The 27,099-nt window shown below is 42.7% G+C and overlaps 1 protein-coding gene across 1 annotated transcript in view; it reads left to right on the forward strand.

Moving 5' to 3' along the window:
- The window catches only part of HMCN1 (hemicentin 1), a 278,171-nt gene that overhangs the window by 98,360 nt on the left and 152,712 nt on the right, over positions 1-27,099 (forward strand). Inside the window, exons 18-27 of the mRNA XM_054980206.1 lie at positions 102-229; positions 6,619-6,763; positions 8,864-8,976; positions 9,474-9,633; positions 10,367-10,541; positions 15,864-15,991; positions 18,915-19,187; positions 22,912-23,007; positions 25,397-25,591; positions 26,458-26,588. Of these exons, the coding sequence (XP_054836181.1) occupies positions 102-229; positions 6,619-6,763; positions 8,864-8,976; positions 9,474-9,633; positions 10,367-10,541; positions 15,864-15,991; positions 18,915-19,187; positions 22,912-23,007; positions 25,397-25,591; positions 26,458-26,588 (1,544 nt within the window). The remainder of the gene's footprint in view (positions 1-101; positions 230-6,618; positions 6,764-8,863; positions 8,977-9,473; positions 9,634-10,366; positions 10,542-15,863; positions 15,992-18,914; positions 19,188-22,911; positions 23,008-25,396; positions 25,592-26,457; positions 26,589-27,099) is intronic.

Raw genomic sequence — 27,099 nt, forward strand, 5'->3', positions numbered from 1 at the left:
ATAATCTAATTCATAAAATGTATTAATTAAATCTCCAACGATTATCTGAATATGCAAAATTTTATAGGTCTCTCTCTCTCTCTCCCCCCCCCCCCATACAGTTACACCTCTCATTGGAATGAGTCCAGCAGCAGCTAATGTAATAGAAGGTCAACAGCTGACTTTGCCATGTGTGCTGCTGGCAGGGAACCCCATCCCAGAACGAAAATGGATTAAAAACAGTGTGGTGGTAAGAGAGTTTTATTTATCTTACACTGTTTTCTACTTAGTTTCAAGTGGGTAGCCATGTTGGTCTGCTGTAGAAGAGCAAGATTCGAGTCTAGTAGCACCTTAAAGAGCAACAAGATTTCCAGGATATAAGCTTTTGAGAGTCAAAGCTCTTCTCATCAGGTCTCATGAAGGGAGCTTTGGTTCTTGAAAGCTTATACCCTAGAAATCTTGTTTTCTTAAGGTGCTACTCTACTCAAATCTTCTAAGTTGTTACTTGCAATTAGAGGTGGGCACGATCCAAAAAAAAATGCCGATCAAGCCGTTCATGGATCCAGGCCACCGCCGAACCCAGGTCACCAATTCTAACCGATCAAGTCCCGTTTCCGATCCGGAATCGGGAATCGGGGAGGCCAAAGCAGGAGGGCGGCCCGCTGTTTCCAGCGATATAGGAATGGGAGTTGGTGGCAGCGGCCGCCAGGCCCGGTGGATACGGGGAGGCGGTGATGAGCCGCCTCCCCTCAGGGAGGGAGGGGACGTTCTCTCTCTGTCTCTGTCTCTGTCTCTGTCTCTGTCTCTCTCTCTGTCTCTGTCTCTCTCTCTCTCTCTCTCTCTCACACACACACACACACACACACACACACATAGAGCAGAGGGGGGGGAGTTTTTACCCCGGCAACGAGCCGCCTCCCCTCTGGGAGGGGACATCCAGGGCAACCGTAGTCAGGCTCTTGTGCACGTGCTAATGGGTCGCCCCCCCCCACCCACACAGCAAGCCGTCTGTGCCGGTGCGCTGCGGAGCTGGCAGCAGTGCGAGTGGCTCGGAGACTGCCCGCGCCGTTCACTTGCCCGCAAGACAAGGGGTGGCCGGCTTGCCCGCGCGCCCCTTGTCCTGGGGAAAGGCGAACGGCGCTGGCAGCCCCCCAGCCTCCCACGCTGCCTTTTGCCTTTCCCCAGGACAAGGGGCGGCCAGCTTGCCCGCGCACCCCTTGTCCAACGGCACGGGCGGTCTCCCAGCCACCCACGCTGCCTTTTCCCCAGGAGAAGGGGTGGCTGGCTTGCCCGCGCGCCCCTTGTCCTGGGGAAAGACAAACGGCGCGGGCGGCCTCCCAGCCACCTGCGCTGCCTTTTGCAGAGTGTGACAGACAGAAAAACACCCATTCCTCCTACAAAGCCCCGTTTTTTTAAAAAGCAAAAAACCTTTGTGCCCATAGCTTCAGAACACCCCCTTCCCCCTCCCTCCCCTGGGTTGCTGCTCTGTGGTTGGAAGGAAGGCTGCTAATCAAGGAAAGCTGGGATTCCATTCGGTTTTCCAGAGTGACAGAAGGAGGGCAAACACAGCTCAGGCATTCCCCTGGCTCCATTGCTAGGGGAATAGATTATTGGCGCCTGAGTGTCTGGCTCTCCGATTAGATCACGATGGCCCCCCCGATCAAGCCCCCCCCCCCCCCGAACGCTGAATTGGTTGCTGTGAACGGAACCGATTAACTGAGTCCCGATGGCGCAAACTCCATTATTGGGGGGGGGGGGTTCACATCGTGATTCCAATCGTGCCCATCTCTACTTGCAATATAGAAAAGCGTGGGCTTGAATCCTGCAATAAAACCCCACTAATGGAAGGCACATGCTTATCAGTGGAATGGGATTTCCTTCACTTCCCGCTCCTGCTGGAGCCTGAAATGCTGTTTCTGGAGGACAGGGCACCCCCCCCCCCCAAGGAACAGCATGAGGGGTGAATTAGAAGTCTGTAGCAGGAGCGGGGAATTGACGAAAATTACCCACTCTTTTCCATTCGTGGAAGTTAATTGTAGAATCCAATTATAGAGTTTCAAGAGAGCCACTGGGATGCAGTGGTGTTAGCTTGTTCTATGGGGAGCTAGGTTCAGATCTATACTTAGCCAAGAAATCTGCTAAGTGACCTTGGGGAAGTCTCAATTTCTCAGCTTAGCAACCTCACAAGTTTGTTACTAGGGTAAAAAGGGACAGTTTTGTGTGTGTGGGGGGGGGGAGCAGAATACAATCAGTTTCAAGTAATAAGCTTTGCTTTATGAAAGTGTTTGAAGGTATATTTGCACTACGCCCCCCAATGATATCTGCCTAACTTCTAGTTATAACAACAACAACATTTGATTTATATACCACCCTTCAGGGCAACTTAACACCTACTCAGAGTGGTTTACAAAGTGTGTTATTATTATCCCCAGGACAATCACTCTGTGAGGTGGGTGGGGCTGAGAGAGCTCTGAGAAGTTGTGACTGACCCAAGGTCACCCAGCTGGCTTCTTGCGGAGGAGTGGGGAATCAAACCTGGCTCTCCTGATTAGAGTCCTGCCGCTCTTAGCCACTACACTAAGCTGGCCAGTTCACAAATGCAAGTGTATGACTTGCAACTGAATGTGTGAAGTTACTCCATTTAGATGTCTTTTGATCCCCCTCCTCCCGTTAAAGCTGCTTATCTGTGAAAATGTTCAAATGACCCAGCCACAGGGGTTGGTGCCATTCATGTGGGTCTTTCCCATGGAATCAAGATTATGGAGCAGGACAGAGTCCTTGGCCTACCCACACAGATGGGGCATTTTAAACATTTCCAAGCTATGTAAGAGCAGAGGTTAGATACAGGGCTGGGAGGACATCTGGAGAACATTTGAAAAATGTGACTTTTTAGTTCTGTGTTTTGTCTTCTTTGCCATTCCTCATCCACACAAGTAAGGCACCAATAGATGCAACAATAACAGAACTACACACAGACACACAAACGCACACCAGTGCTATGATTTCTCCCTTGTATCAGAGTGAGGCTATCTCCACTTCAGCCCTGTCGGCAATGCCTTTATTATGGAGATGGTGTCCATTTTACGAGGGCAGCCCTTCCTGATGGGTGGATGCTCCCTCTTGCTGGGGATGGGTCTGAGGGGTAAGCAAAGAGAGTTTTAAAAGGAAGGAGGAGTGGGAAAGGCAAAAGTGTTAACCTTTCTGTCCAAGGAACAAGACGAACAACTCCTGTTAATATTTAGCCATATGGATGAATGGAAAATTCTTTGTGGTAGAACCAGTAACCTGGCAACAGGATTTTTTGGGCAGCACCAACAGATTTCCAGTTGCACAAGCCTGTCACGGAGAGAGTACATGTGTGCATATACATTCAGCCTGCATCATCTTTTGGTATTAGATAGAGCTTTCTGAGGTAATTTCTTGGTAAACGTCAACTGCCATGCTGTCAGGGTGTTGAGAGAAACTCCTGAGAGGGTAGAAAGAAGGCTGTCTGAGTCCCTTGAGAGTATGAGAAATGCTACCCATTTATTTCTTCTCAGTGGTTGCAAAGAATGTTGGCTCAACGTATATGGAACTACACGATTTGGGAGCATTAGCTTTCTTTTTTGGCTGCTACTTCAGCTGCTTGCTTCTTGTGCTTTGGTATAACATTAATAGCATAATTTCTCCCCCTTCGTTTTTCTGAGAGAGAGAGGCGCTAATTCTTCTGGAAAGCAATGCTTACCTCCTGTAGTTTCTAAGTAGGTGTCAAATTCCATGCTCCAAGGGAAAGCTCACAGTGAATTCTATTCACCCAGAATGCATCATTGCTCTTTATAGAAGGATAATCTGCTGGAGACAGCTTGGATTCATCTTTTGCTTCCCATTTGGAGATCTCATGTTGTGCCTTTGTAGTTTAAGATGTTGCATCAGTCCCAGAGAATAAAAAATGCAGACTAGATAAGGTGAACTTTTTTACAAGATGAAAAATAAATAAGGTGATCCATGCCCAGGGGCTCTGTTTAAGGAATGCAGGGAGTCTTCTTCTATCTGTCCACTAGTTCTGTGTTCTGTGTGATTATTGTAACAAACAACTTAATGTTCTTATGCATTACCTGTGTATATCAAAGGCACAAATCCTTTTCCTTAATAAATAAGATCACTATTTAATCTGAATTGATAACATTGCTAAAGTTATCCTGAATCACACATACACTCCTCAAAAATTAAAATTCTGTTAAATGTTACTGCTCTGTTCAATTTAACCATGAGCAAGTACACATTGACCTTTGACCTTTCTGGAAATCTCCTCCGTTTCTCTGTCCCCCCTCCTCTCTGTATTGAAGTTGTACCCTTGGACCCATTTTTGTTGGGGTAGGAGTTTGTAAGATTTCATGTTAGTTTACATTTGCCAGATTAGGATTGGATAGCGAGGTATAGGAACATACGAAGCTGTCTTAATTTTGTGTCCAATCATTGGTTCACTGACGGTGTCATCTAAGAGTACTTTCCTGGGACTAAGCCACACCAAATAGACTTGAACAGGGTTCTGTTTAGTTTTACTCATTAACAATACAGTTGTAACCCCTCACTCCCACAGAGGGGCCAGCTGCAGAGACCAGCGCTTGGAGGGAGATGCCTGCCCGTGTGCGAGGGGGAGCGGGGAGGTGGGTGTGAATGAACAAGCTGGGGCAGCCAGCTCCTCAACTCCTCCTTACCTGTCAGAGCATCCATGCACCCCCCCCCCCAAACTAAGACTCTGGAGGTGGGTTACCTGTAAGGGAACTTGAATAGGAATTGTTAGTCAGATATTCTGGACTTAGTCCTCCTCCTGTCTGTGAGTGCACAGTGTTCACCAAATTTCTTGAAGTGCCCACTTTACTCTTTGCCAGTCACTGTGTGCATACTCTCTCTCACCTCATGCTCTAAGTCCCTGTGGCAGAGCAGTAGAGGGCTTTCGGGCAGAGCCTCATGCTGGGCCCCTACTTACTTGGGTTAATGGGCTCTCCAGCTGTGGTTTTTGTAGGGTGGAGGGGGCTGTGATTGGGCTCCTGGGAGGGAGGTCGGCCACTGCAGGGGTACAAGTGGATTGGTTGTGGCTGTAGTTGGCATCCTATGCTCCTCTGGGCCATTTGAGCAGGGCTGAGCCTGGGGAGGGGAGGTAGTTTTTGCCATAATGTGGGTGCTTATGGACTATGCTACTCTATTCGTGGTGTAGTTTTCTGCCACTGCGGGGGACATTCCCGGAAGTTTAGGGAGCTGACTAACTCATTCTCTGTTCCCTGCCACACCAACAGCCTGCCATGCAAGGCGTTATGCCTCAGCTCCTCCAGCTCCTGGCCATGGTGGCCAGGTGCTAGCAGGGAGACGTGGCAGAGCAGCACCCGGCCGCTGTGCCATCGTAACTGGGGATTATGATGTTGGAGAGACTACACATGCCATCATATCTCCTAGTTGGCTCCCAGAGCATTTTCAGCCCTGCCCCATAGGATCAAAATGTTAGCCTAGTACTATCTATTCAAATTGGCAGCAGCTCTCCGAAGTATCATACAGAAGTCTTTCTCAATCTTCCTACATGCAATTTATTTTTAAACTGAAGATACTAGAGATTGGAGCTTTGAGAGGCAAAACATGAACTGAACCACTGAGCTGTTGTTCCTTAATAGCTAATTTTCACCTATTTTCATTGCAACCTTTGTTACCAGTGCAATTAATTTAAGAACATAAGATTGTAAGAATATAAGAACAGCCTTTTTGGATCAGACCAGTGGTCCATCTAGTCCAGCATCCTGTCTCACATAGTGGCCAACCAGTTACTCTGGACAGCCATTATAGAGCACAGAGGCTAATGCCCACCTCTGATGTTGCCTCCTGGCACTGGTATTCAGAGGTTCCCTTTAGTCACCATGACTAGTAGCTACTGATGGTCCTATCTTCCATGAATCTGTCTAATCCCCTTTTAAAGGCATCTGTGCTTGTAGCCATCACATCCTTTGGCAGTGAATTCTACATTTTAATCACTCATTGGGTAAAGAAGTATTTCCTTTTATCCATCCTGAATCTATTACCTTCAGTGGGGATCACTTTAGATGTCACTGACTCTTCCTGATGAGTTTGAGGAATAAATTTCATTAATTCAGAAAGTCTGTTTTGATTATGCTGAAAGATTCTTTGTAACATGCTTTGTAACATGTAGAGTTACATGTGAAATAACCATTTTGTCCATATTTTTTGATCTTCTATTTCAGTATACAGTCTTTGCAATGCTAAGTGGTTGCGGTATCAGCTGCACAATTTAGCTTCTTAAGAATTCAAACTTACACTTGCAAATATAGCCTTGAAAGCCCGAGAGCAATGTCTGGTACAAACTGTATTGTTTATTGAATGTCCCAGCTGTTGATCATATTGAATTATACTGTGTGATCCGTTTTGAGTCTCAGTGAGAAAGGTGGACTATTAATAATGTAAATAGAAGTCGGATGGTGGTCAGCAGGTGGGACTATACCAGCAAAGGAAAAACAATAAAACAAATCGAAAGAGCTTAAAAATTGGAGTTACCTTGGTGAAGAACATTGACTTCGTTTTGAAGCATAGAAGTCCAGACCACTGGTGTCCAAGGTCTAATGGAGAAATAATCTGTTTTCTATTCCCACCTCCTAGTTGGTCCAGAATCCATATATTACGGTACGCAGCGATGGAAGCCTTCACCTTGAAAGAGTTCGACTGCAGGATGCTGGTGATTACACATGCATGGCAAGCAATGTGGCTGGGACAAACAACAGAACAACTACTGTCAGTGTATTTGGTAAGAAAAACATACACGTATGCAAGATAAGAATATATTGGAACTCCATGAGAAAATACTGAATTCAAAATGATGTGTACAGTTAGATGTGTGAAAGAGGCTTCTGTATACAGAAGAGATTCTCTAGATGCAATTTAGAATTTTTTTTAGTAGAGGTTCTTGTGTTAACTACTTTTACAAGCAGAATGACTACTTTGTATGCAAAAGTGATTCTTTGGATCACACCGTTATGCAGTGAGATTTCTAAGCCATTTTAGTTCTAGGGTGGTATGGGTAGAAGTACATATGAACAAAACTAACATGTCTTTTTTACAGAGTGAGAAAAAAATTACATGGCTTCCAAAAATATTTTCCTTTACACAAATGTCATCGAGCATTGATTGTTTTTGCAGACTCGCTTGCTTTATTAACAAAACAGAACTATAAGTACTGTCTAAGAAGGTTTTGGTAGTAGATAAAAGGAAGTATTAACAGAAGGGAGTATGGGGCTCAAAAGAAATGAAATGTTTGGCAAAGGTTTTTAAAAATACCTTTGAGAATGGCATGCCTGCTCATAGAGTGTGAAGAGAGGATTTGCTTAGTACTGATCCATCTGTTTCAGCAGCCTCAACTTTGTGTGAGGTCAAAGCTGCTCTGTTCTTCATGAGCTGAAAATTCCCTTGCATGCAAAATTAATCAAGGGATGTATGTTGGGAGCTTCCCTACAAAACTGCTGAAGCATCCTTTTTCACTTTACAAAAGAGGCCTTCTCCAGGTCGATGTTTGTCAGCGTTTTTGTTACTGAAGGTTCTTTCCTGAATAGTACTTTGGAGCTATATTGTATCCTGGGGAGCTGAAGAGACAATTGGTTGTAGCTATTGAAAAGGTCTATGACTTATAATAGAAAGATGTATTGGAAGAAGAATGGTAATAGAAAATAGACAAAAAAGAACTGCCTCAGATTAATGGTGAAAGATGGCATCCCTTAGAAGAGAATAGGCTGCTGTATGTGGGTTTTTGAGAATTGGTTGAGAGAATGAACAATGAAAGAGAGTCGTGGGTTCAGTTATCACCACAGCTATAATCTCATTGGATGGCCTTTGGAAGTTAGTGTTGTTCAGCTCCCCCATCTGTACTGTACAAAGGATGACAACTGCCTTTCTCACAGGGTTAGTTAGAACTCATGCAAGGATTATTGCAAAAATGTATGCAAAGTGCCTTGATTCCTTTGTACTTATATAGCAGTGTTCCTGAGTAATATGATTCTTTTTCAAACATTATCATACTTTTTGAAGGCACCTATATTAAATTTGTTTGTGAGGAATCGGGTTGTTGAATAAGTGTTACGAACTGTGTTTGGTACACGCACATAAACATGTCATCATCAACACCTCCAGGAATGTTCTTAGACAAAGTCTATATTAGAAAAGTACTCTGCAGATTATAGGAGTCAGCAAAATGTTTAGGCCTCATTCATGTTTTTGTCACTCTTTTTAAACAGATTACAAATAACCTAATTTAAACTTTTTTCTGGAGAACATTCTGTTTTTGTTTTGTTTTGTTTTGTTTACCGTAAGTGGTCTACAATTTTCTCCAGAGACTATAGGTTGGAGCTTACAGATTCATTCTACTAATGGCAGCGCCTTCCCCTCGCAGAGGTGTCTTGCCATGGTAAAGGGGCTTTTCAGAGCCTCTTGCATCAGGGGAAGGCCTGTTGAATGGGGAAGAGATGGACACTGCTGTTACTATAAAGGATCTTCACAGATCCAGTCCTATCAGTTGTGCACTGTCTCCATATCTCTTCCCCACCCACCCCCTGTCAATGTGCAGGAATTCAGCATATGTGACTTGGTGTCATTGTGTTGGGAGTTTCTACTACTCCACTTCATTGGCTGCTGCTTAATGTGATGATGTCACATCGTATATTTGTGTTATTAAACATTTCTGAGACAGGAGGAAAGACACAGGTCCCATTGTGTTCTTGTCTAAAATACAGGCTACACCTATATACTTACTTGCAAGTCTGCTCTTATAACATTGTAGGCTTTTTAGAAATAGCAGTTCGTTGTATAATCTGCCATAGTTTGTGAAACAGCTTTAAATGTATGTGTGTGTTCTCAGTTTTACCCATCATTCAACATGGACAGCAGATATTCAGTACAATAGAAGATATTCCGGTGACACTGCCCTGCAAAGCTAGTGGAGTTCCAAAGCCATCTATAGTTTGGTCCAAGGTAACTATGGAGTCTTGACCTATTTATACTGAAAGACCAGCAGGACATATTAGTAAACAAGATCCAGAATTAAATAATTGATTGCATTTGGATACATGGGTTTATGACCAAAACCTCATTACTACCACTCATTGTTGAAGAAATGAACTTTAATGTTTTCTTTTTAGTTCTGCAGTACAGTAGCATGAAGGAACCAAAATAAACATTACAAAACAAGCAACTTCGCCCTGAACGTTTAGCCTCACTGATTCAAAAATGAATGCATCTACCACAAATTAATCTACTAATAAGTATTGTTGAGCATGTCCTCTTCTAGAGACTCCTGGAGATATCTGGCTCAGTTATTTATTTATTTATTGAATGTATATCTCTAGAGACCTACTCACTACTGTGGGAAGAATGCTGAAGCAGATGGACTGAGGTTCTTTTCCAGTATTCTTAGGTTGCTATTTCATCTGGGCAAATTCATCATGTTAGTATTTTCATGTTCTTCACAGAAAGGAGAGCTGATTCCTCCCAGCAATCCTAAATTTTCTGCAGGTTCTGATGGCAGTCTGTATGTAGTTTCCCCCGGCGGAGAGGAGTCTGGTGAATACATCTGTACTGCAACTAATGCAGCTGGCTATGCAACACGGAAAGTACAGTTGACTGTCTATGGTAAGGGGAAGCTAGATCTCGATGGGCATCAGTCTCTAGGGCATCTACACACATTGCTGCAAGCAAAAATCATGGTGTGAAAAATTAACATGGTATAGAAAGACCTCATTGTAAAAGTGCTTCTTGTGTTGGGTTGAAATGCTATTGTTGTTTTGGTCTGATAGTAATTCTGCCCTCTCCCTCTACCCTTGTAGTTTAGCTACATCCACTAAGATCACTCTGTTTAATACCTGAATTGGTCTCATTCAGTAAATTAAATAAATTCAGCAATTCAATAAATGGTCTAATTCACATGTTGTGGAAATATCCTGTAAAAGATCTGAATGTGGGATAATTGCATGGCTCAGGTTAAATTTAGCAAGATATTTGTTAATTGACAGCTAAATATTCCCTCCTGATATACTAGTCCCTAATGAGGGCTAGAATGATTCAGTGGATAATAGACTTACAAACTTGGACCTGGGAGATAGAGTTAAAAATCAAGCCGTAGGAGTTGGGCTCACTGGGGTGGACTTGGGAGTGTCATTAGTTGTTGTCCCCAGCATCAGTGTTTGGCTTACAAGTATTTCTGACAAAATCTTAAGAATATTGAATTCAGCAGACCCAGAATGCAATGTTCATTAATCTTAGATAAAGCATTGTTGAATATACTAGTACACTTTGATGCACTGGTTGTGCATATAGAAAGCATCACACTCTCACACCCATTCTGATGCCATATTTTTTATCTTAGTGAAACCCAGGGTGTCTAGGCCAGGAGATCAGCAAGGAGGTTCATTGGACAACCCACTCGAGCTTTCAGTGATAGCAGGGGAAGATGTTACACTTCCCTGTGAGGTGAAGAGCTTGCCACCCCCTATAATAACCTGGGCTAAGGAAACACAACTTATCTCTCCTTTTTCTCCAAGGTAATAACCATTCCATTATTTTTTTTTGCCTTGTTTATTTGCATTAAGACTGAAAGCCACTTTTCTTTCTATAAAATACCAATTCCTCATCAGAGGGTTCATTTCCATGAGAAACATGTAATAATCTCTTTATCTATGAGGTAATTTGTGACCAAAATCCCATGATGGGTTTTAAACTAAAAGAGGTTATTTGTGACTGAAATCCCACAATGGGTTTTAAACTAACATGACCCATTCTTTATTTTGATGGCTATATTAATGTGAGCTTGTTAATGATGAATGAGTTTGCTAATGAAGAATTATTTGTAAATGTGACTGCGGTGCAAGAGATGGAGAGCCAAGCTAGACATGATGGCTGCTACGGGCTTATCCCCATGGCTGCTCCTGCCATGTTTCATGGAATGTATAGTTTTTAAGAAAGAGTCAGGCAAGTGGTGTGCCAGGTGGAGGATAGGGGGAGGGGAAGGATTGCCTCGCACCCTTCCATCTGGCCATTGCTGCCTCTGTCTGCTTGCCTGGCTCCCCACTCCTTCTGCGCTCTGGGTGAGAGTGTGGAGTGGCCCGTGCAGCCCTGCCACTTTCTTCCCACTCTTGCATGGTTTCACCGGCTAAGTCATCTTCTTCCTGGGAAACCAGGTGAGAGCAAGAGGAAGGCGGTGGTGGTATACAATGACCTGCACCCCTGGATGTGCAAACACCAAAGTGCATCCACCCAGAGCACAGGAGGGAGTCGGGAGCCAGGTGAGCAGGAGGAAGGCTGAAGGGCAATCCATGTAGAGTTGCAGAAATGGGGAAATACCCCCCCCCCCATGCTGTTTTGATATGGGAAAACAAGTTGTGGAGAAGGCAGGGCAGAGCTGTTCCTTCCCCCTTAATAGTGTTCTGAGTCTGTTTGGCTCTCCTTTATTTTTTAAAAAAAGCCATTCCCTGCAGCTGCGGGGAACCCAAACTGGGACCAGAGAACCCAGAACAAAATTGTTTTAAACCCAAATGTGTAGGGGCATTCATGGAGAGATGTAAGAATTGTTATGATTGAGCAGACAGTTCAAGTGCTCTCTCTAACATCTGGGACAGCTACCTCTTTACCTCCTACCTCCCCTTTCCAGTGAACACTGATAAATGGGAGAAAAACAGTCCTAGGAGCCTTCAAATGGCAGCTGTGATATTACCCGATATTCCTGAATATTTCCAGGATTTGGGGGGAATTGATATTCAGTATTCTGGAATCACAAATACTGTTTCAGTTGACTTGCATGTACCTGGAAAATATCAATAAGATATTTTTAGATGAAAGGCCAAACAGGTTTTGGCAGCAAATATGGAAGTGTTTAATTTTCAAACCGTGCCAAAGGGAGGAGGAAAAGGGAGAAAGGTAGCAAATCCATGATTCTCTTAGCTCATTCATATAACCATGATTTGTTGTTGTATCTGAACCATGGCAATGACTTCAGATTTACCCCAGTTCTTTGATCAGTTTGTTGAGCCACTTAACTGAACTCCTTAAATTTAAGAAAATTAATCCTGATACCCAGATTAAGATCTTCCAAATCCCACTATAGTTTTTGTGCTTTGCTGAATTAAGTACAATAAAGCAATGTGTGTTGTTTTGCATGATACTCTCTGTAGAAACTAGAACATTTAATAGAATTTAATAATCCATCTTTCCTTTAAAAAATGTATTAGTAATGCTATGTTCCCATTCCAGTATGTGGTTTCAAGAATAAAATAAGTTCCTTACAAAGCTTAATTCCTCAGAATGGACTAGCTTTATATAACATTTACAGTGCAATCCTAAAGAGAGTTATTGAAATCAATGGGCTTAGACTGGAGTCTAATGGGCTTAGACTGGAGTAACTCTGTTTAGGATTGCACTGTTAGTATAGCAACAGCAACAAAAAATCCCAAATCATTTTGGGTTTTAATGTTTCAGAGTTAAAGTTTCTTATGTAATTTTTCTATAATTAAACTCTTGAAGGCATGTTATAAGAATTCAACTGAGATACAAATTCTCTTACACATGTGCATAATTTCCGGAGTTATTTTTTTTTCACCCCTGCTGCTGTGGTTTGTATTGGATTGGGTTATGCTAAGAAGTGATACATGCAGGAGATTTCCTGTAACTAAACAGTGAGTTGTAAATTAGTCTCTATCACCTGTAGTTGTCCATTTTCACTGTCCATCTTTTGGAGTAGCACCTTGTTAGCACCTGATGCAGTTCCAGATCACAGAACAGTCATTTGGTGTACCTGTACTGTTGTAGGGTTGGATCCAAACTAAACTGGCAATTTCTACCAATTCCCCCTTCCTGCTGCAGAATTCCCCTTTATGTTCCTCAAGGTCACTTCTGCCCCAGGAGCAGCATATCATGGAGATAAGTGAGCTACACTGGCTAGGGGGTAGGGGAGGCAGGAAAATTCAGTTCTGCTGTTGAAAAATTTACTGTGGATCAGTCCCCAAGATGGCAGGTTGGAGACGGCATCTTTGATTGGTCCTTATCCCCAATAGTGTAATTAGGGTGAGGAAACTCAGATGTTTTTCCTTGAGGCAAGTGCAGAGAGGTACAGCTTAAACAATAAAGGCAATATAGTCTGTTAACCTTATTAAAACATTTTTTCCTCATCAGGTGGGATTTAGACATGTTTTTAAGATGGTAGCTAAAAAGCAAGATGTCAACTTGCTCAGAAGCTTTCCATGGAATTCTAAGCAGAGTTATTATAACCTTCTAAGTCCGTTGAATTAAGCCAAGAGGGGTATAACTCTGCTTATATTTGCCTTGTTAATAAGGGCAGCAGGCCAAGTAAAATGGCAGTATTGCAGTGCAATCTTAAGAGAGCCAGTTTGGTATAGTGGTTAAGAGCGGTAGGACTCTAATCTAGAGAACTGGGTTTGATTCCTCACCCCTCTTCTTGAAACCAGCTGATGACCTTGGGTCAGTCATAGTTCTCCCAGAGCTCTCTCAGCCACACTCACCTCACAGGGCGATTGTTGCGAGGATGATAATAACAACATACTTTGTAAACTGCTCTGAGTGTGGCATTAAGTTGTCCTGAAGGGCGATATATAAATTGAATATTATTATTATTATTATTATTATTATTATTATTATTATTATTATTATAATAAGAAAATCTTCTAGTGATTGCATTACCTATTGCATAAGCCTAGGTAGTATTCTGAGTAGACCTGCTTTTAATTGCTCTCAACAACCAACTTCAGGTCCTGCGAATTGTTTGTGGGAGAAGGAGGAGAGAAATCAGAGACATAATTCTCTCCAGATTTTACCTAGTTACTCATAGACTTCCCCTGTGGGGCTGGTCTATGAGTAACTCCTGCTGTGGGATAGTCTGGCTTTAAAAAGGCTAGCTATGGTATTGGTTCCTCCAGAGTCACAGTATTAGTATGTCACTGAAAATGTTAAGCTAGAGCCTTTTTCTTAATATGCGCAGTTTGTTTGTTTTCTCAATATGAAATGTTTGTTTGTTTTAATGAGGAGGAGCATTCAGATTTTGAATTCCCACCTGCAGCCTGACAAGATGCAGACCAGCAACAGATGAACTATGTGTAACCATTGTTGTAGCGCTTGGCTCTTAGTCTAGTTTCATACCTCGCTTCAGTTTCTCAGCCCTTTCCAGCTCTCATTCGTGTCTCAGCTTTGTCTATCTGCTGTTTGTCTTGGCTTTACTCTCTTGCCTTCATTTCTGATCACCATGTTCCTCACCTGACTCAGATTATATGTCTCAGACAGCGTGTCAAAATATGCCACACACACACACAGATCTAACCTTGTTTAGCTGTTCTTTCGAATCCTGTCTTTTCGTGACAATAGCTAGCTGTGCTGCTGACCATTTTTGTTTAAGTGGTGTGATTACAATGTTTCTGATAATGAGAACCCTTTTGTGCGGGGAGGGTGGAATAAAAGTCAAATAAAAATAAATAAAAAGCACTGTACAATCACAAAATGCTTGTGTAAAGATGCAATACTTAGATCTTGGATTTCATTAGTCCGTCAAAATGTGGCATCTCCTGGTTTTTGGACAGCTCATCTTGATTTTCAGTCATGTTGGCAATGCACTGAGAATATCAGTGCCATGTGGACAAAATGTGCACAAATTGGGGAGGGGGGGTTGGCATGCTAATCTGCTCAAAAAGCAGCAGTACCATCATTGCATATAATGGCAACCCACCCAGGTCCAGTCTGGACATAATGGGGTCACTTGCAGCCCATCGTTTCCAGTGCCTGGTTTAATATTGGTGTCAGTGGCAATGAGGTTAAAGCTTGAGCATACTTTATTCAAGGCAAAAACTAATCAGGATTCCCTTGTAACTATGTGGGTTTACAATCCATACCACCAAGTCAATTGTGGAGAACCTTGGTTAGGGCACGGTTGGGGGTGACTACGCAGCAAGAAAAGCAGCACCTGGTTTGCTATCCAGTTACCTATTCTCCAGTACCTCCTTGAACAGAGGACTTACTACTTTCTCAAACATTTATTTATACCCTGATTGTTTTACCATTGTGTCCACAGTGTGGCCATAATAACATATCCAAAGTACAATCAATGTTCTGCTTCAAAAACAACAGCATTCAGCCAATAAAATATATAACATAAAGAGGAAATGAAACTCTGGCAAAATCAGTGGCGTACAAACCAGAAAGCCTGACAAAAAATTTGTCTTACCTTCCATAAAGGGCCAATACAAAGATATGATGGTTTTCCTTCGGGATGGTTTCCTTCAGAGACATAAAGAAGAAATAAAACTGGAAAAATCAGCAGTCTACAAACTCAAAAGTGTAACAGAAATATTTTTGCTACCTGCCATAAGGGACCAATTCAAGTATATGATGGTTTTCCTTCAGGATGGAATTCTGCAGACATGGGGCTACAATCAAAAAGGTCATTTTGAGCACAATTCAGATTTGCTTCTGACGGTGCTGGCACTCAACAATATCCTCATTCCTTGATCTCCACACAACATACTTCACATGGGAACATATCAGGATTGAGAGAAGGCACTCCCTCAAAAGGACAGGCGTGGCAGGATCTAAACCCTTCCAGCTTTGTAGTAATTAGAGCTGTTGGATGACATATTTCAGGGAATTCTTTGGTCATTCCTAATCTCTCACTTTATTAGTGAGCTGTAGAAATTGAAAGATTCAGACAGATTGCAGGCAACATTAAGAAAAAGAACAATCCAATCTGAATAAATATAATCCTGAACAGATGCTGTTTAGCATGTGTTATTCATTACTAATGTCTGTGTAATGCTCATTCTCCTCATGGTAAATGTTTATATAGCCATATCTGTTTCCTATTTTTTCAGACACACCTTCCTCCCCTCAGGGTCAATGAAGATCATCAAAACTCGGGTTACAGACAGAGGCATGTATATTTGTGTAGCCACAAACATCGCTGGGAATGCAACTCAGTCAGTGAAACTAAATGTACATGGTAGGTAAGCTGCTGTCTCAGAGTCATTTCTGAATTGTCAGGTTGGGAATATCTAATTATCTATTCAGCAGACCCCCAGATGCCACATCAATAATTTGTCATTGGAAACACCACCAGTTTTGAGATGGGAGTGAGGCTAGCAATAACACCAATTTGTAAATTGTTAATAATAACAACAACAACAAAATTCGATTTATATACCACCCTTTAGGACAACTTAACACCCATTCAGAGTGGTTTACAAAGTATGCTGTTATTATCCCCACAGCTATCACGCTGTGAGGTGGATGGGGCTGAGAGATCTCTGGAGAGCTGTGACTGACCCAAGGTCACCCAGCTGGCTTCAAGTGGAGGAGTGGGGAATCAAACCCGGTTCTCCAGATCAGAGTCCCATTGCTCTTAACTACTACACCAAACTGGCTCCACTACACCAAAAAATACCCCTCACTATCCAATTCCAAAGGGTCACCCTTTACATCTCCCTTGCCAAAACAGCCTAGCTGTTTGAAAAACAAGTTGGCACAGCTGCGTGTAGTTCAACAACTCTCTTTTTTCAACTCCACTGATTTGACCATGCTGATTCATGCTTCTGTAACTTCACAAGTGGATTACTGTAATGCATTCTGCATTGGGCTGCTCTTGAAGACAACCCAGAATCTACACCTGGTGCAGAATGCAGCAGCCTAATTATTGCCACGGCCGAGCTGATGTGAATGTATGTTGCCCATCTTGAAACAGTTACATCCATGCCTTTGCCCTTCACATACTGGGTCCCACATATCTGAAAGACTGTCTCCTACCATATGCTACTGTATGCCAATTCCAATGTTCAGGCTACCTCCTACTGGCTATTATCCCACTTAGGAATCAACCAGAGCCTGGGCCTTTTACACTGTAGTCCTCACTCTGTGAAATGAGCTCCCTGAAGGATATGAGGGGAGCCCCCTTTTTGATGATTGATGGGATATTTACAGCAGACATTGCAGGGTGCGGGGAGGTATTTGGATTTTATTATTTTGTTTGGTTTTAATTTGTAATGTTTAATGATAGTTTGCAAACCTCTTTAAGCCATGAAGAAAGATGGGATATAAAATATTCAAATAATTTTTTCAGCACCACTCCCCACCATTATATCAGCTGCCTCCTCAGGCTTGAGCATCCTGCCTGCAGTTTCAAATTCCAGCCACCTCATCCACCCCTTCCAATGTGCCGCTGTTTCCCTCCAAAATGCTATAAGAGCTGCCCTCAGAACTTGATGACTTGTCAGACACTATGCATCTTTTAATTGAGAAACACACTGAGGAACCCTGGATAAGCCTCCAAGGATCTTGAATTTTGCCTTAAACGTGGTTTGAAATCCAGTGATTCAGACCATTCCTGTAGTGGTGCTTATCTGTCCTGGCTTTTCCTCTGTGGGACACGCAATATCTGTTCCAGCCCCATCTTATCTTCCTGGCTGAATGTGTGTTGGCAGCTGGAGACTTCTGAGGTGGGAAGTTAAGGCTGTCAAAGAGGGTATGTAATGAACCTCCATCACAAAAGATTCAGATTGCTTCAGCCTGTGGATAGAAAATAACCAGAGCGAATGGAAAATAAAACACAAAGATTTCCAGTCTAGACTTGCAGTAATCAGTGAAGACATCCTGAAAGTCTTCACAAGCACTCAATTCCAGTGTATTTGTCTGTCTTAGAGAAATTAAATTGTGCTGTGTTGTGAAAGGATGTTTATTTATTTACATTGGTAACACAGCCTGTCTGAGTAGCTCAGCCTAAACAGCTTTTAAAAATGGTCAGCTTCATTTCAAATTTCAGTAGCAGGGCGGAAAAGGTATTTCAGTATCTTTGAGGCTATAAGTACTGGCCCTGGAATATGCTCATGGTTAAATGGTAAAAAAGTAAAGTATTTTCAGAGCATTTCTGTGATTTTTTCCCCTTTTCTATAGCTAATGATAATTAAAGCATCAACACAGAACCCCTCACCCTTTTAAAAAATAAAATACTTTGTGCCTTTTGTGTACATATGGAACCCATCTTCATGGAACCCAGCTGAACATATCTTTCATATGCCCATTTCATTGTTCATAACGGTGGGCTGAATCCTGTGGAGAATTTCTGTTGATGGAGGTGGTGGGCTGATTTTCACCAGTTTCTTCCTCTCACTGCAGACCACCTGCTTCTCCCTCATGCTGTTCCCAGGGAGCAGCATTTTAAGGAATATTTTGTCCTGCAGTAGGAAGTCATGAGGAAATTTTTGGCAGGTTCCAATCCAAAAGCTACTAGTTATCCCAGAGGTGCTCCTGAGGGATAATTACCTGTGGTCAGAAAAGGGGGATATCATGCTCTTTCCTCTTTAAATGATACCCTATGATCAAAGTGCTAAACTAAAAAGTAGTTATTTGCCATTTATGGGTATAATTTCAACTCGCCAAATGGCAATTTGAGCAAGAAGATATTATATTGACTTAACACAGGTGAAGAATATGGTGGCGAAGAATATGGTGGTTCCCCAGGTCTAAAAAAAGTATTTGTAGAGTCGCAACTTATTGTATGACTTAGCCCTCAGAACTTTGTGTACATATGGTATTACTCAAAGGGTAGTCTAAACTGAGACTGAGTGTCGTGTAAGAGTTAGAGTGTGGTACTGGGATCTAAGAGACCTAGGTACAAGTCCGCATTCTGTCATAAAGCCAATGACTATCTCTTGGCCTAATGTACTTCACAGGATTGTTGTGAGGATAAAATGAGGAAATATATGCCACTCTAAGCTCCTTGGAAAAAGGGTGGGATACAAATGTACCAGAAAGATTTTAGAGATCACTTTGGGAATATGGCAGTCTTTATGATATCAGAGATCAAACACATTGTGTTGATTATATCTGATAAAACCATCATGTATGAAAACTAATTAATTTGCTTTGCCTAGTTCCTCCAAAGATACAACGTGGACCTCGAGTGATGAAAGCAAAAGTGGGGTACAGAACTGATATACCGTGCAGTGCTGAAGGGATTCCACCTCCAGTGATCACTTGGCTTAAAGATCAAAATCCCGTTTTGATAGACAACGGGCAGTATGTTGGTTCCATGGATGGGACACTGAGCATCAGCAAAGTCCTGCCTTCGGACTCTGGAACCTACAAATGCGTGGCAAGTAACATTGCTGGCCAGGACGAAGTTGAGATAATTGTCCATGTTCAAGGTAGGATACCACCCTAACCATTGCATTTAGAAGTGCTAGCAGAAAAAGTGATATCTCTTTCTGAGTGCTAGTGGGGTGTTTTCACTTGCTATGGAGAGCTGTTGACTGGTTTTTTTTTTACATTTTAACTTTATATAAGTACATGTAAACAGATAGACTGTGTGTGTGTGTGTGTGTGTGTGTGTGTGTGTGTGTATCTACTATACAAAATAAGACCAAACAAAAAGATACTTCAAAATCTGTTTGTTGCAATCCAGAAAAAACTTGAATCCATTAATTGTTTTGAGAAATCATATGGGACAGCAACCATTTTGTTTAAAATATGAGACCAGGTACCCTCATATCGTTTTAGGCATTGTGTTTGATAGGGTCATTTCCTTTTTGAAGTACTTAAGAGATCAATTGGCCAGTATATCTTTGTTGGGGAGTTATGTTGATTTCTGCTTTCCCAGGAAAATTCTTACAGCAACTGGATTACCTGCTCCAATCCGCTTCTTAAATTTAAGTAGTTGATCCAGTTCATACAGCACCACTAATATACACATACTTAGAGTGTGGAAGAAACAGCCCCCTATGGCTTTTGACAGGGAACTGTATTTTGCAACACAAAACATAATTCTTTATAGTAATAAAGGAAATATCAGTAAGACTTCTCCAACACTTGCCACCTCTACCTATTCAGTAATGCATTTTTTAAATCTGTGATATATAAATCTAACAGACAAAACACACTTATGCTAGTATAATCACCTCTCTTCTTATTTTAAACCAAGGGCAGTTTAACCCAGTTTTAAAACATAGACTGCTTCCTGGAGGTTACTATATTTATTTTCATTTACATTATTTATAGTCCTCCTTCCTCACTGAGACTCAAAGTGGATTACACAGTGTAATTTAATACAATCATCAGCTAGGACATTCAATAAACAATACATACAATAAGGTATACATTGCAGAATGTTGAAACAATGCTGGATCAAAACATAAGCAATTTGGCATGACAAAATAAACAACAGTGACACAACCTTTATCAAAGCATCTCTTTGAACCATTTCCTGACAGCGCCGCTCTATCACTTGTGTATGAAGGCAATTCTGAAAAATTTGCTTTTGCATTTTGCAAAAAGCCAGGATAATGTGAGTTTTCCTGATCTCTTCAGGCAAGCTGTTCCATAAGGTGGGGGTCACTACAGAGAATGCTTTATATGTGATAGCCAGAACCTTGAATTGAGTCCAGTAACTGATGGGAAGCTAATGGAGTGGCTGTAAAATCGGTGTAATATGCATGATCTGCCTAACTTCTGATAATAATCAAGCTGTGGTGTTCTGCACCAACGGAAGTCTCCAAGTTAAATTTGAGGAGAGACTTCTGTAGAAAATAGGGAGTACAATGTCTGTTGAGATCTCTGCTTTCCCAACCAGCATAACTTCTGTCTTGTCTGGTTTCAGTTTCAATTTGTTTGCTTTCAGCCATTTGACTGCTGCTGTCAGGCAGTGACTCAAGATCTCTACTGCATCCTACAGGGATTTGTATAGTGAAATATAGAGCTGTATGTCATCGAAATACTAATGGCATCCAATTCCATAGCTACGAATGAGTTCTCCTAAAGGCTTTATGTAGAGATTGAATGACATGGGGAATAAGATTGCACCCTATGGAAACCTGCAAGATAACTCCCACCCAGAAGATAGCTGGTCTCCAACAGCAACTTTTTGAGTCCATTCTATGAGACTTATTTAAACCAATCCAAGAAACATCCCCTGATATTCACAACTGCCTCCAAATGTCTCAACGGAATGGGATGATCTACTGTGTCAAAAGCTGCAGAAAGATCCAGGAGGTGCAAAAAAGAACATGACCCTTGTCTGTATTCAGATGGAAGTCATCTACTAAAGCCACGAGAGCCATCTCTGTTTCATAGTCCAACCTAAAGTCAGACTGAAAAGGGTCCAGAACACCAAAGTTATCCAAGAAGACCTGTAGTTGGTCTGCCACTGCTCTCTCAATCACTTTGCCCAGAAAGGGCAAATTAGAGATTGAGTGATAATTGGCCACATCGTTGTCTAGGGATGTTTGTTTTTTAAAGTAGCAGGTAGATTACTGCTTCTTTAAGTGGCCCAAGGAAGGTGCCTTGAGTTAGTGATTGATTTATGATAGACATCAAGGGCTCATTAATGTGGTGTTAACATGATTTTAGCAGCCAAGATGGGAGAGGATCCAGTGCGCATGTAGTGGCTTTTACAGATGCCAAGATTCTGTCCATATCCATCACTCTACCCGCATCAAAATGGTCCCTAAGCAGACTAGACAGTGTATTAGGCATTCCTTCCACCTCTCGTAAATTACAGCCAACATCCAGATCAGCACATAAGCATGCCATTTTGTCAGCAAAGAACTTTGCAAAGGTGTCACAGTTGATTGGCTGTTCCGGAGACAATAATGGTTCAGATTTTAGAGTCAGGAGGTGTGGAGATACCTTAAACAGTTGGGATGGTATTGGACCAGCCGATACAGTGGTTGCAGAGAAATAACATTTCTTTGCTGTGATCACTGCTGCTTCATAGGTCTTCCAGTGGACGGTATAGCATGCTCTATCAGACTAAGCATGAGTTTTCCTCCGGCGTCTTTCTAGATGTCTTCCAGCCCTCCTTAGGTCACCCAGTTCTGGGCAGGAGAGCTTGACAAGGAGCTTCAAGGAGCTTCAAATTCTAAGCTCATTTCCAAGCTATTTATGGATGTTGGTTTATTTTAAGTTCTACACTCATTCTTGTATTTAATCGCAGAAACATAAGACGTTAAGGTAAATAATTTTTAAAAATTATTTGTATCATAAGCTATTTGAAGCAACATCCTTTTCATGGACTTTACAGGAGATTATATTGTCATACATGAATTTTTGCAATGGAGATCTTAAACCAAACTTAAATGGGCCCATTCATAAAAGAGAATTATTTAGCATGAGGTGTATTCCTTCCAAGGAAAATTACCTTGCTTTTTTGCCACAATGGGGAAATGCCAGGCAGATGAATGAAGAGAAGTCTAGTAAGAAAAATGTCAGAGAAGTAAGGCGTTAAAGACCCCTTTCTGTGTCTGGCTGGTCTAGTATGGTATCAAGAAGATGACTTGGCCCAGTAGATGGCAGTGTTGTTTTTTTATCTGTACCACCTGCTAATCCAGGAAAGGTGTGTTTAAAATTTCAGGTAAAAAAAAAAACAGGTTTGTGGGCCAATGAGTGCTCTATGCAACGAGCATGTTTGCTATATGCACAGTGGTGTTTTCAGTGCAGAACACTGACGTATGAAAGAGAGACACGTGGCTCCAAACCCATAGGGGTAGAAACACACCACAGAGCTACAGTTGACCTGGATGGATGTGAAACATGCCCCCCCACATGCCCCTGCTTAACTCCTGAGGTTTCTATTCAGAGAATATATGATTTCCTCAGAGCCCCATTGATGATGAATTCTAGCACAGTGTAGCCACCTAGCAAAGGTTTTAAGCAGCAGAAATGAACCGGTGAGCCCAGAGTGTGCAAACAAACGCTTACATTTCAAAACTGTATTTAAAAATGCAGGACCTTGAAATTTTAATTGTAGACTTCTGAGAATGCTTCAGGGTGAATTGAATTTTGAAGAGAATGTAAGGAAGTGTGTCAAGATGTGCAGAATTCTGTTTCTGTTTGTCTTACAAACAATGTTTCTGTTCTTCCTTGTTTTTGCTTCAGAGCCCCCAACAGTAGGTGACCTTGAGCCACCATACAACACTCCATTTCAGGAACGAATAGCAAATCAACGCATTGCCCTTCCGTGTCCAGCCAAAGGTGAGAAACGGCATATTATTGGGTGTTGTTCACTTTGTCCTTTATTGACAGCATCACTTTGATGAGAGAAATATCAGCGAAAAGTATCAGAAAAATTTTAATGTAAGAATCATAGTAGAGTGCAGTACTACACAGAGTTCAGCTGGACTAAGCACCTAGTGATTACACTCTTCGGCGTGGATCCTAAGAAGACATGGGCACGATCGGAATTACGGTCTGAAAATTGCCCCGATTTTGGCGTTTGCGCCATCGGGACCGGGCTGATTGGTTCCGTCCACGGCTCCCGGTTCAGCGCTCGGGTGGGGCGCTCTATCGGGTCTTGATCGGATCGATCGGTTTACGTTTGGGATTGCAGTCTGCAGACAGTCTGGCGCCAGCTGTTCCCGAGGGAACGGAGCCCTGTGGAAACGGAGCCTGGTGACTGCCGGAGCTGTTTGCCCTCCTTCTGTCGCCCTGGAAACGCGAATGGAAGCCCAGCTTTCCTTGATCAGCAGGACTTCCTTCCAACCACGGAGCAGCCAGAAAAGTGCGCGCCCGTCTCGTCCATTTGGGAGAAGAGAGGGGAGGGCGGGGGAAGGGGGTGTTCTTCTGTAGCCATGGGCACTCGAATCTCATCCCTGCAAAGCCTGAGAGGCAGCTCTTATGGCCAAACACAGCCCTCCTGCGTAACAGACCCAGGCTTTATAAATAGCCATGTGCTGCGCAACAAAGTTTCACTTTCCGCTCGCGGGTGCAGTGGGACAGAGGCGAGCTCTCGCTTGCCGCTTCTGGAGAGAGAAAGCTCAAGAGAGAGAGAGAGAGGGAGCTTTAGGTTTGGGCTTCAGCGGATAGGGAATTAGGGAATAGGGAGCTATCTCCTCTGGTTCCAGGGCTGCCGCCTAGCTCTGGAGCCAAGCTCGGTGGGCACCTCGGCTGAGGGCTCAGGTCTGGGGGGGAGTGTTGCAGCTGGGGTTGGGCTCTATTCCTATTCTCTCTGCTTCCAGGGCTGCTGTCTAGCTCTGGGGCCAAGCTCAGTGGGCACCTCCTTGGCTGAGGGCTCACACAGTATTACACACTCTAGTGCCTGGCCACTCTGGTCTGGGGGAGTGTTGGTGGTGGGGTGCTCTCCCGATTCCCGATTCCCGATTTTGTATCGGAAACGGGACTTGATCGGTGAGGTTCGGGTACCTGGGTTCGGCACCGCCGCAGATCAGCTAAATCGGGATTATTTTTTGGATCGTGCCCATGTCTAATCCTAAAATCCCCCCCCCCACCCCCGCTGTGTGGATCTGTTTTTCGGGATCCAACCCTAATGTTTTCATTTTTGTAGTTTTGTCCCTAATTTTTACATTAATTTTGTTACATAATTACTTTGGATAGTGTGAGTGTGTGACAGCGGTCCAGACTCACACAGAATAAGGGAAAGGACTGTGTCTGTAGGCTATATTTTGTCTGTGGAGTTTAGGAAAAGTTACTCCTTTTGGAGGGGACATCCAGATATTTTCCTCCTGTGGACGTATGAATAATCTAGGATTTATAATGTCCTTCTTCTCCATGGAAGAGTACAGTCTGGTACAAAATGGCTGAATCAATCTTTATTGTACACGTTCATATAGGTCTATCAACTGCCTTGAATCGGGCTGGAGGAAAAGCAGGATGACTTTGTGTTGGAATTAGTCATTTTCTACAAGACCTAATTTTCACTGAAATGATCTGGGCTATGCCACTTTGTAGCGCAAGTGGGGGCTTATGCGATAGAGTACTCCTCCATATAAAGCACACCCACCAAACTGGTATGTCAGGGAGAAGGCTAGGATAAAAACACACTTCCTTAAATGTTGTGTCAGTGTCTTTTTTATGGGTGGTTCTGGTAGTGGAGATTGGACACAGGGTTGCCAGGTCCCCTATAGGGCAAACCAGGGGACAAGATGGGTGGGTATTTACCTTCACATGCACGCAAAGCACCGGTCTGCTCCTGCATCGCTGGAAAATGACATCATTTCTGGCACAGCACAGAAGCTACGGGTCACATCGGGGGTGATTCTCTAAAATCAGCCAGATAAGCAGGGGGTGATGGCTAGTGGTGGTGGTGGATCCTGGCAAGCCCAACTGGACTCCTAGAGCAGATGTGGAGCTTGGGGAGCAAACCTGTCTCTAGGAATGAGCAGTTCAGTTTGTTAGGCAAAATTAACAGAACCTCAGTCCTAAAATTCACAAGTACTGATGTTTTGTAAACTCAGAGTGCACTGTGTGTTTCCTCAAAATGCCTTTGCCACTAGATCTTCTCTTCATAAAACAATGCAGAGTTGATCTGATCTATAAAGACTTCTAAAGGACTCCTCCTTCATTGCTACCTTTCCTTCTTGGAGTTCTAATCCAGGAGTCATTTATAGTGTCTTCTTCTCTATAGGTACCCCCAAACCTGTTATAAAATGGCTTCATAACAACAGGGAGCTAACGGGCAATGAACCTGGCATTTCAATCTTGGAAGGGGGAATGTTGCTGGTCATTGCTTCAGTCACACCATATGACAATGGAGAGTATGTCTGCGTTGCAGTCAACGAAGCTGGAAGCACGGAAAGGAATTATAATTTGAAAGTTCATGGTAAATAAACTCTCAACATTCATTAATGCATGCAAGAAGGCATGAGAAAAGGTTGAAGGAGCTCGGAATGTTTAGCCTGGAGAGGAGACAACTGAGAGGTGATATAATAACCATCTTCAAGTACTTGAAGGGCTATCATATAGAAGATGGCACAGAGTTGTTTTCCACTACCCCAGAAGATGGGACCAGAACTAATGGCTTGAAACTAAATCAAAAGAATTTTCGGCTAAACATGAGGAAGAACTTTCTGACAGTTATAGCGGTCCCTCGGTAGAACAGGCTTCCTCAGGAGGTGGTTGGAACTCCTTCTTTGGAGGTTTTTAAAAAGAGGCTAGATGACCATCTGACAGCAATGCATATTCTGTCAATCTAGGCAGATCATGAGCGAGAGCACAGGAAGGCTTACATCAGTATTAAATTCTTGTGGCCCCTTCTTATATGCCTGGGATAGTGCTGATAGCCACTTTGGAGTCAGGAAGCAATTTTCCCCAGGCCAGTTTGGCTAGGGATCCTGAGAGTGTTTTGCCATCTTCTGGTCATGGAGCATGGGTCACTGGAGCTGTGGGGAGGAGAAGTATTTGTGAATTTCCTGCATTGTGCAGAGGGTTGGACTAGATGACCCCAGAATCCCTTCCAACCCTGTGATTCTACGTTGTATGTATCCTTTTAGATCTTTGGAATTTCTTTTTTTTAAAACCAAGTATTTGGTTATTAATTAATGCTTGCCTGGAGTTTAGGTGTTGGCAGAATAATTGTTAGAAATGGAAAATGTCTTTCGTTGCTTTTGCTTAAAAAGCAAAAGCAAATATTGCACTTAAGCATCAAATGTGTGTGTGATCATAAATATTCTGCTTTTTTCCTTGCAGTGCCTCCTGAAATTCGAGATCAGGACCAAGTGACAAATGCATCTGTGACAATTAATCAGCCACTAAGTCTGTTCTGTGAGGTGTCTGGCACTCCTTTCCCCATCATCACTTGGTACAAAGATGATGTCCAGGTATGTGCACGAGTGCTTAATTGCTTCATCGAATTCAAAAATTTCAAATAAGGAATTCTGCTCTTTTTTTTGACTGCTTCTCTTTGTTGATTGTTAGTGATAGGATCTCATTCAGATAGTAGGTACTGAAAAAGGCCTTGTGGGCTGTTCATCCCAATTCTGGGCCTTCGTTGCGTGGAGTTTTATCTGAACCTTTTAAGCCGCTGGGCAAGATGTGTTTTATTTTTAATTTTTGTGCCATATCTAGCAATTTTAGTTGCTTTTTACATAATAAAGTATTTGATGAAATGATTAAGCAGGGCAGTTATGGAGGAGTGAAATTTTTGTGAGTTTTAAAAATGAGATTCTGTTGTGGTTTTTTTTGATGAAGTGATATAGGCTGCTGTGATGGACTGTGCTTTTTTAAAGCTTAAAAGTGCTGAACAAACAGGCTGTGAAGGGTTAATTCTTCACAGAGTAAGAGAGCTTTGAGTGATAGGCTACTCCAAGGAATCTGATTGGGTAGCATGAG

The sequence above is a fragment of the Eublepharis macularius genome, chromosome 5, assembly GCF_028583425.1.
Source record: "Eublepharis macularius isolate TG4126 chromosome 5, MPM_Emac_v1.0, whole genome shotgun sequence".
In the NCBI taxonomy this organism is placed as follows: Eukaryota; Metazoa; Chordata; class Lepidosauria; order Squamata; family Eublepharidae; genus Eublepharis; species Eublepharis macularius.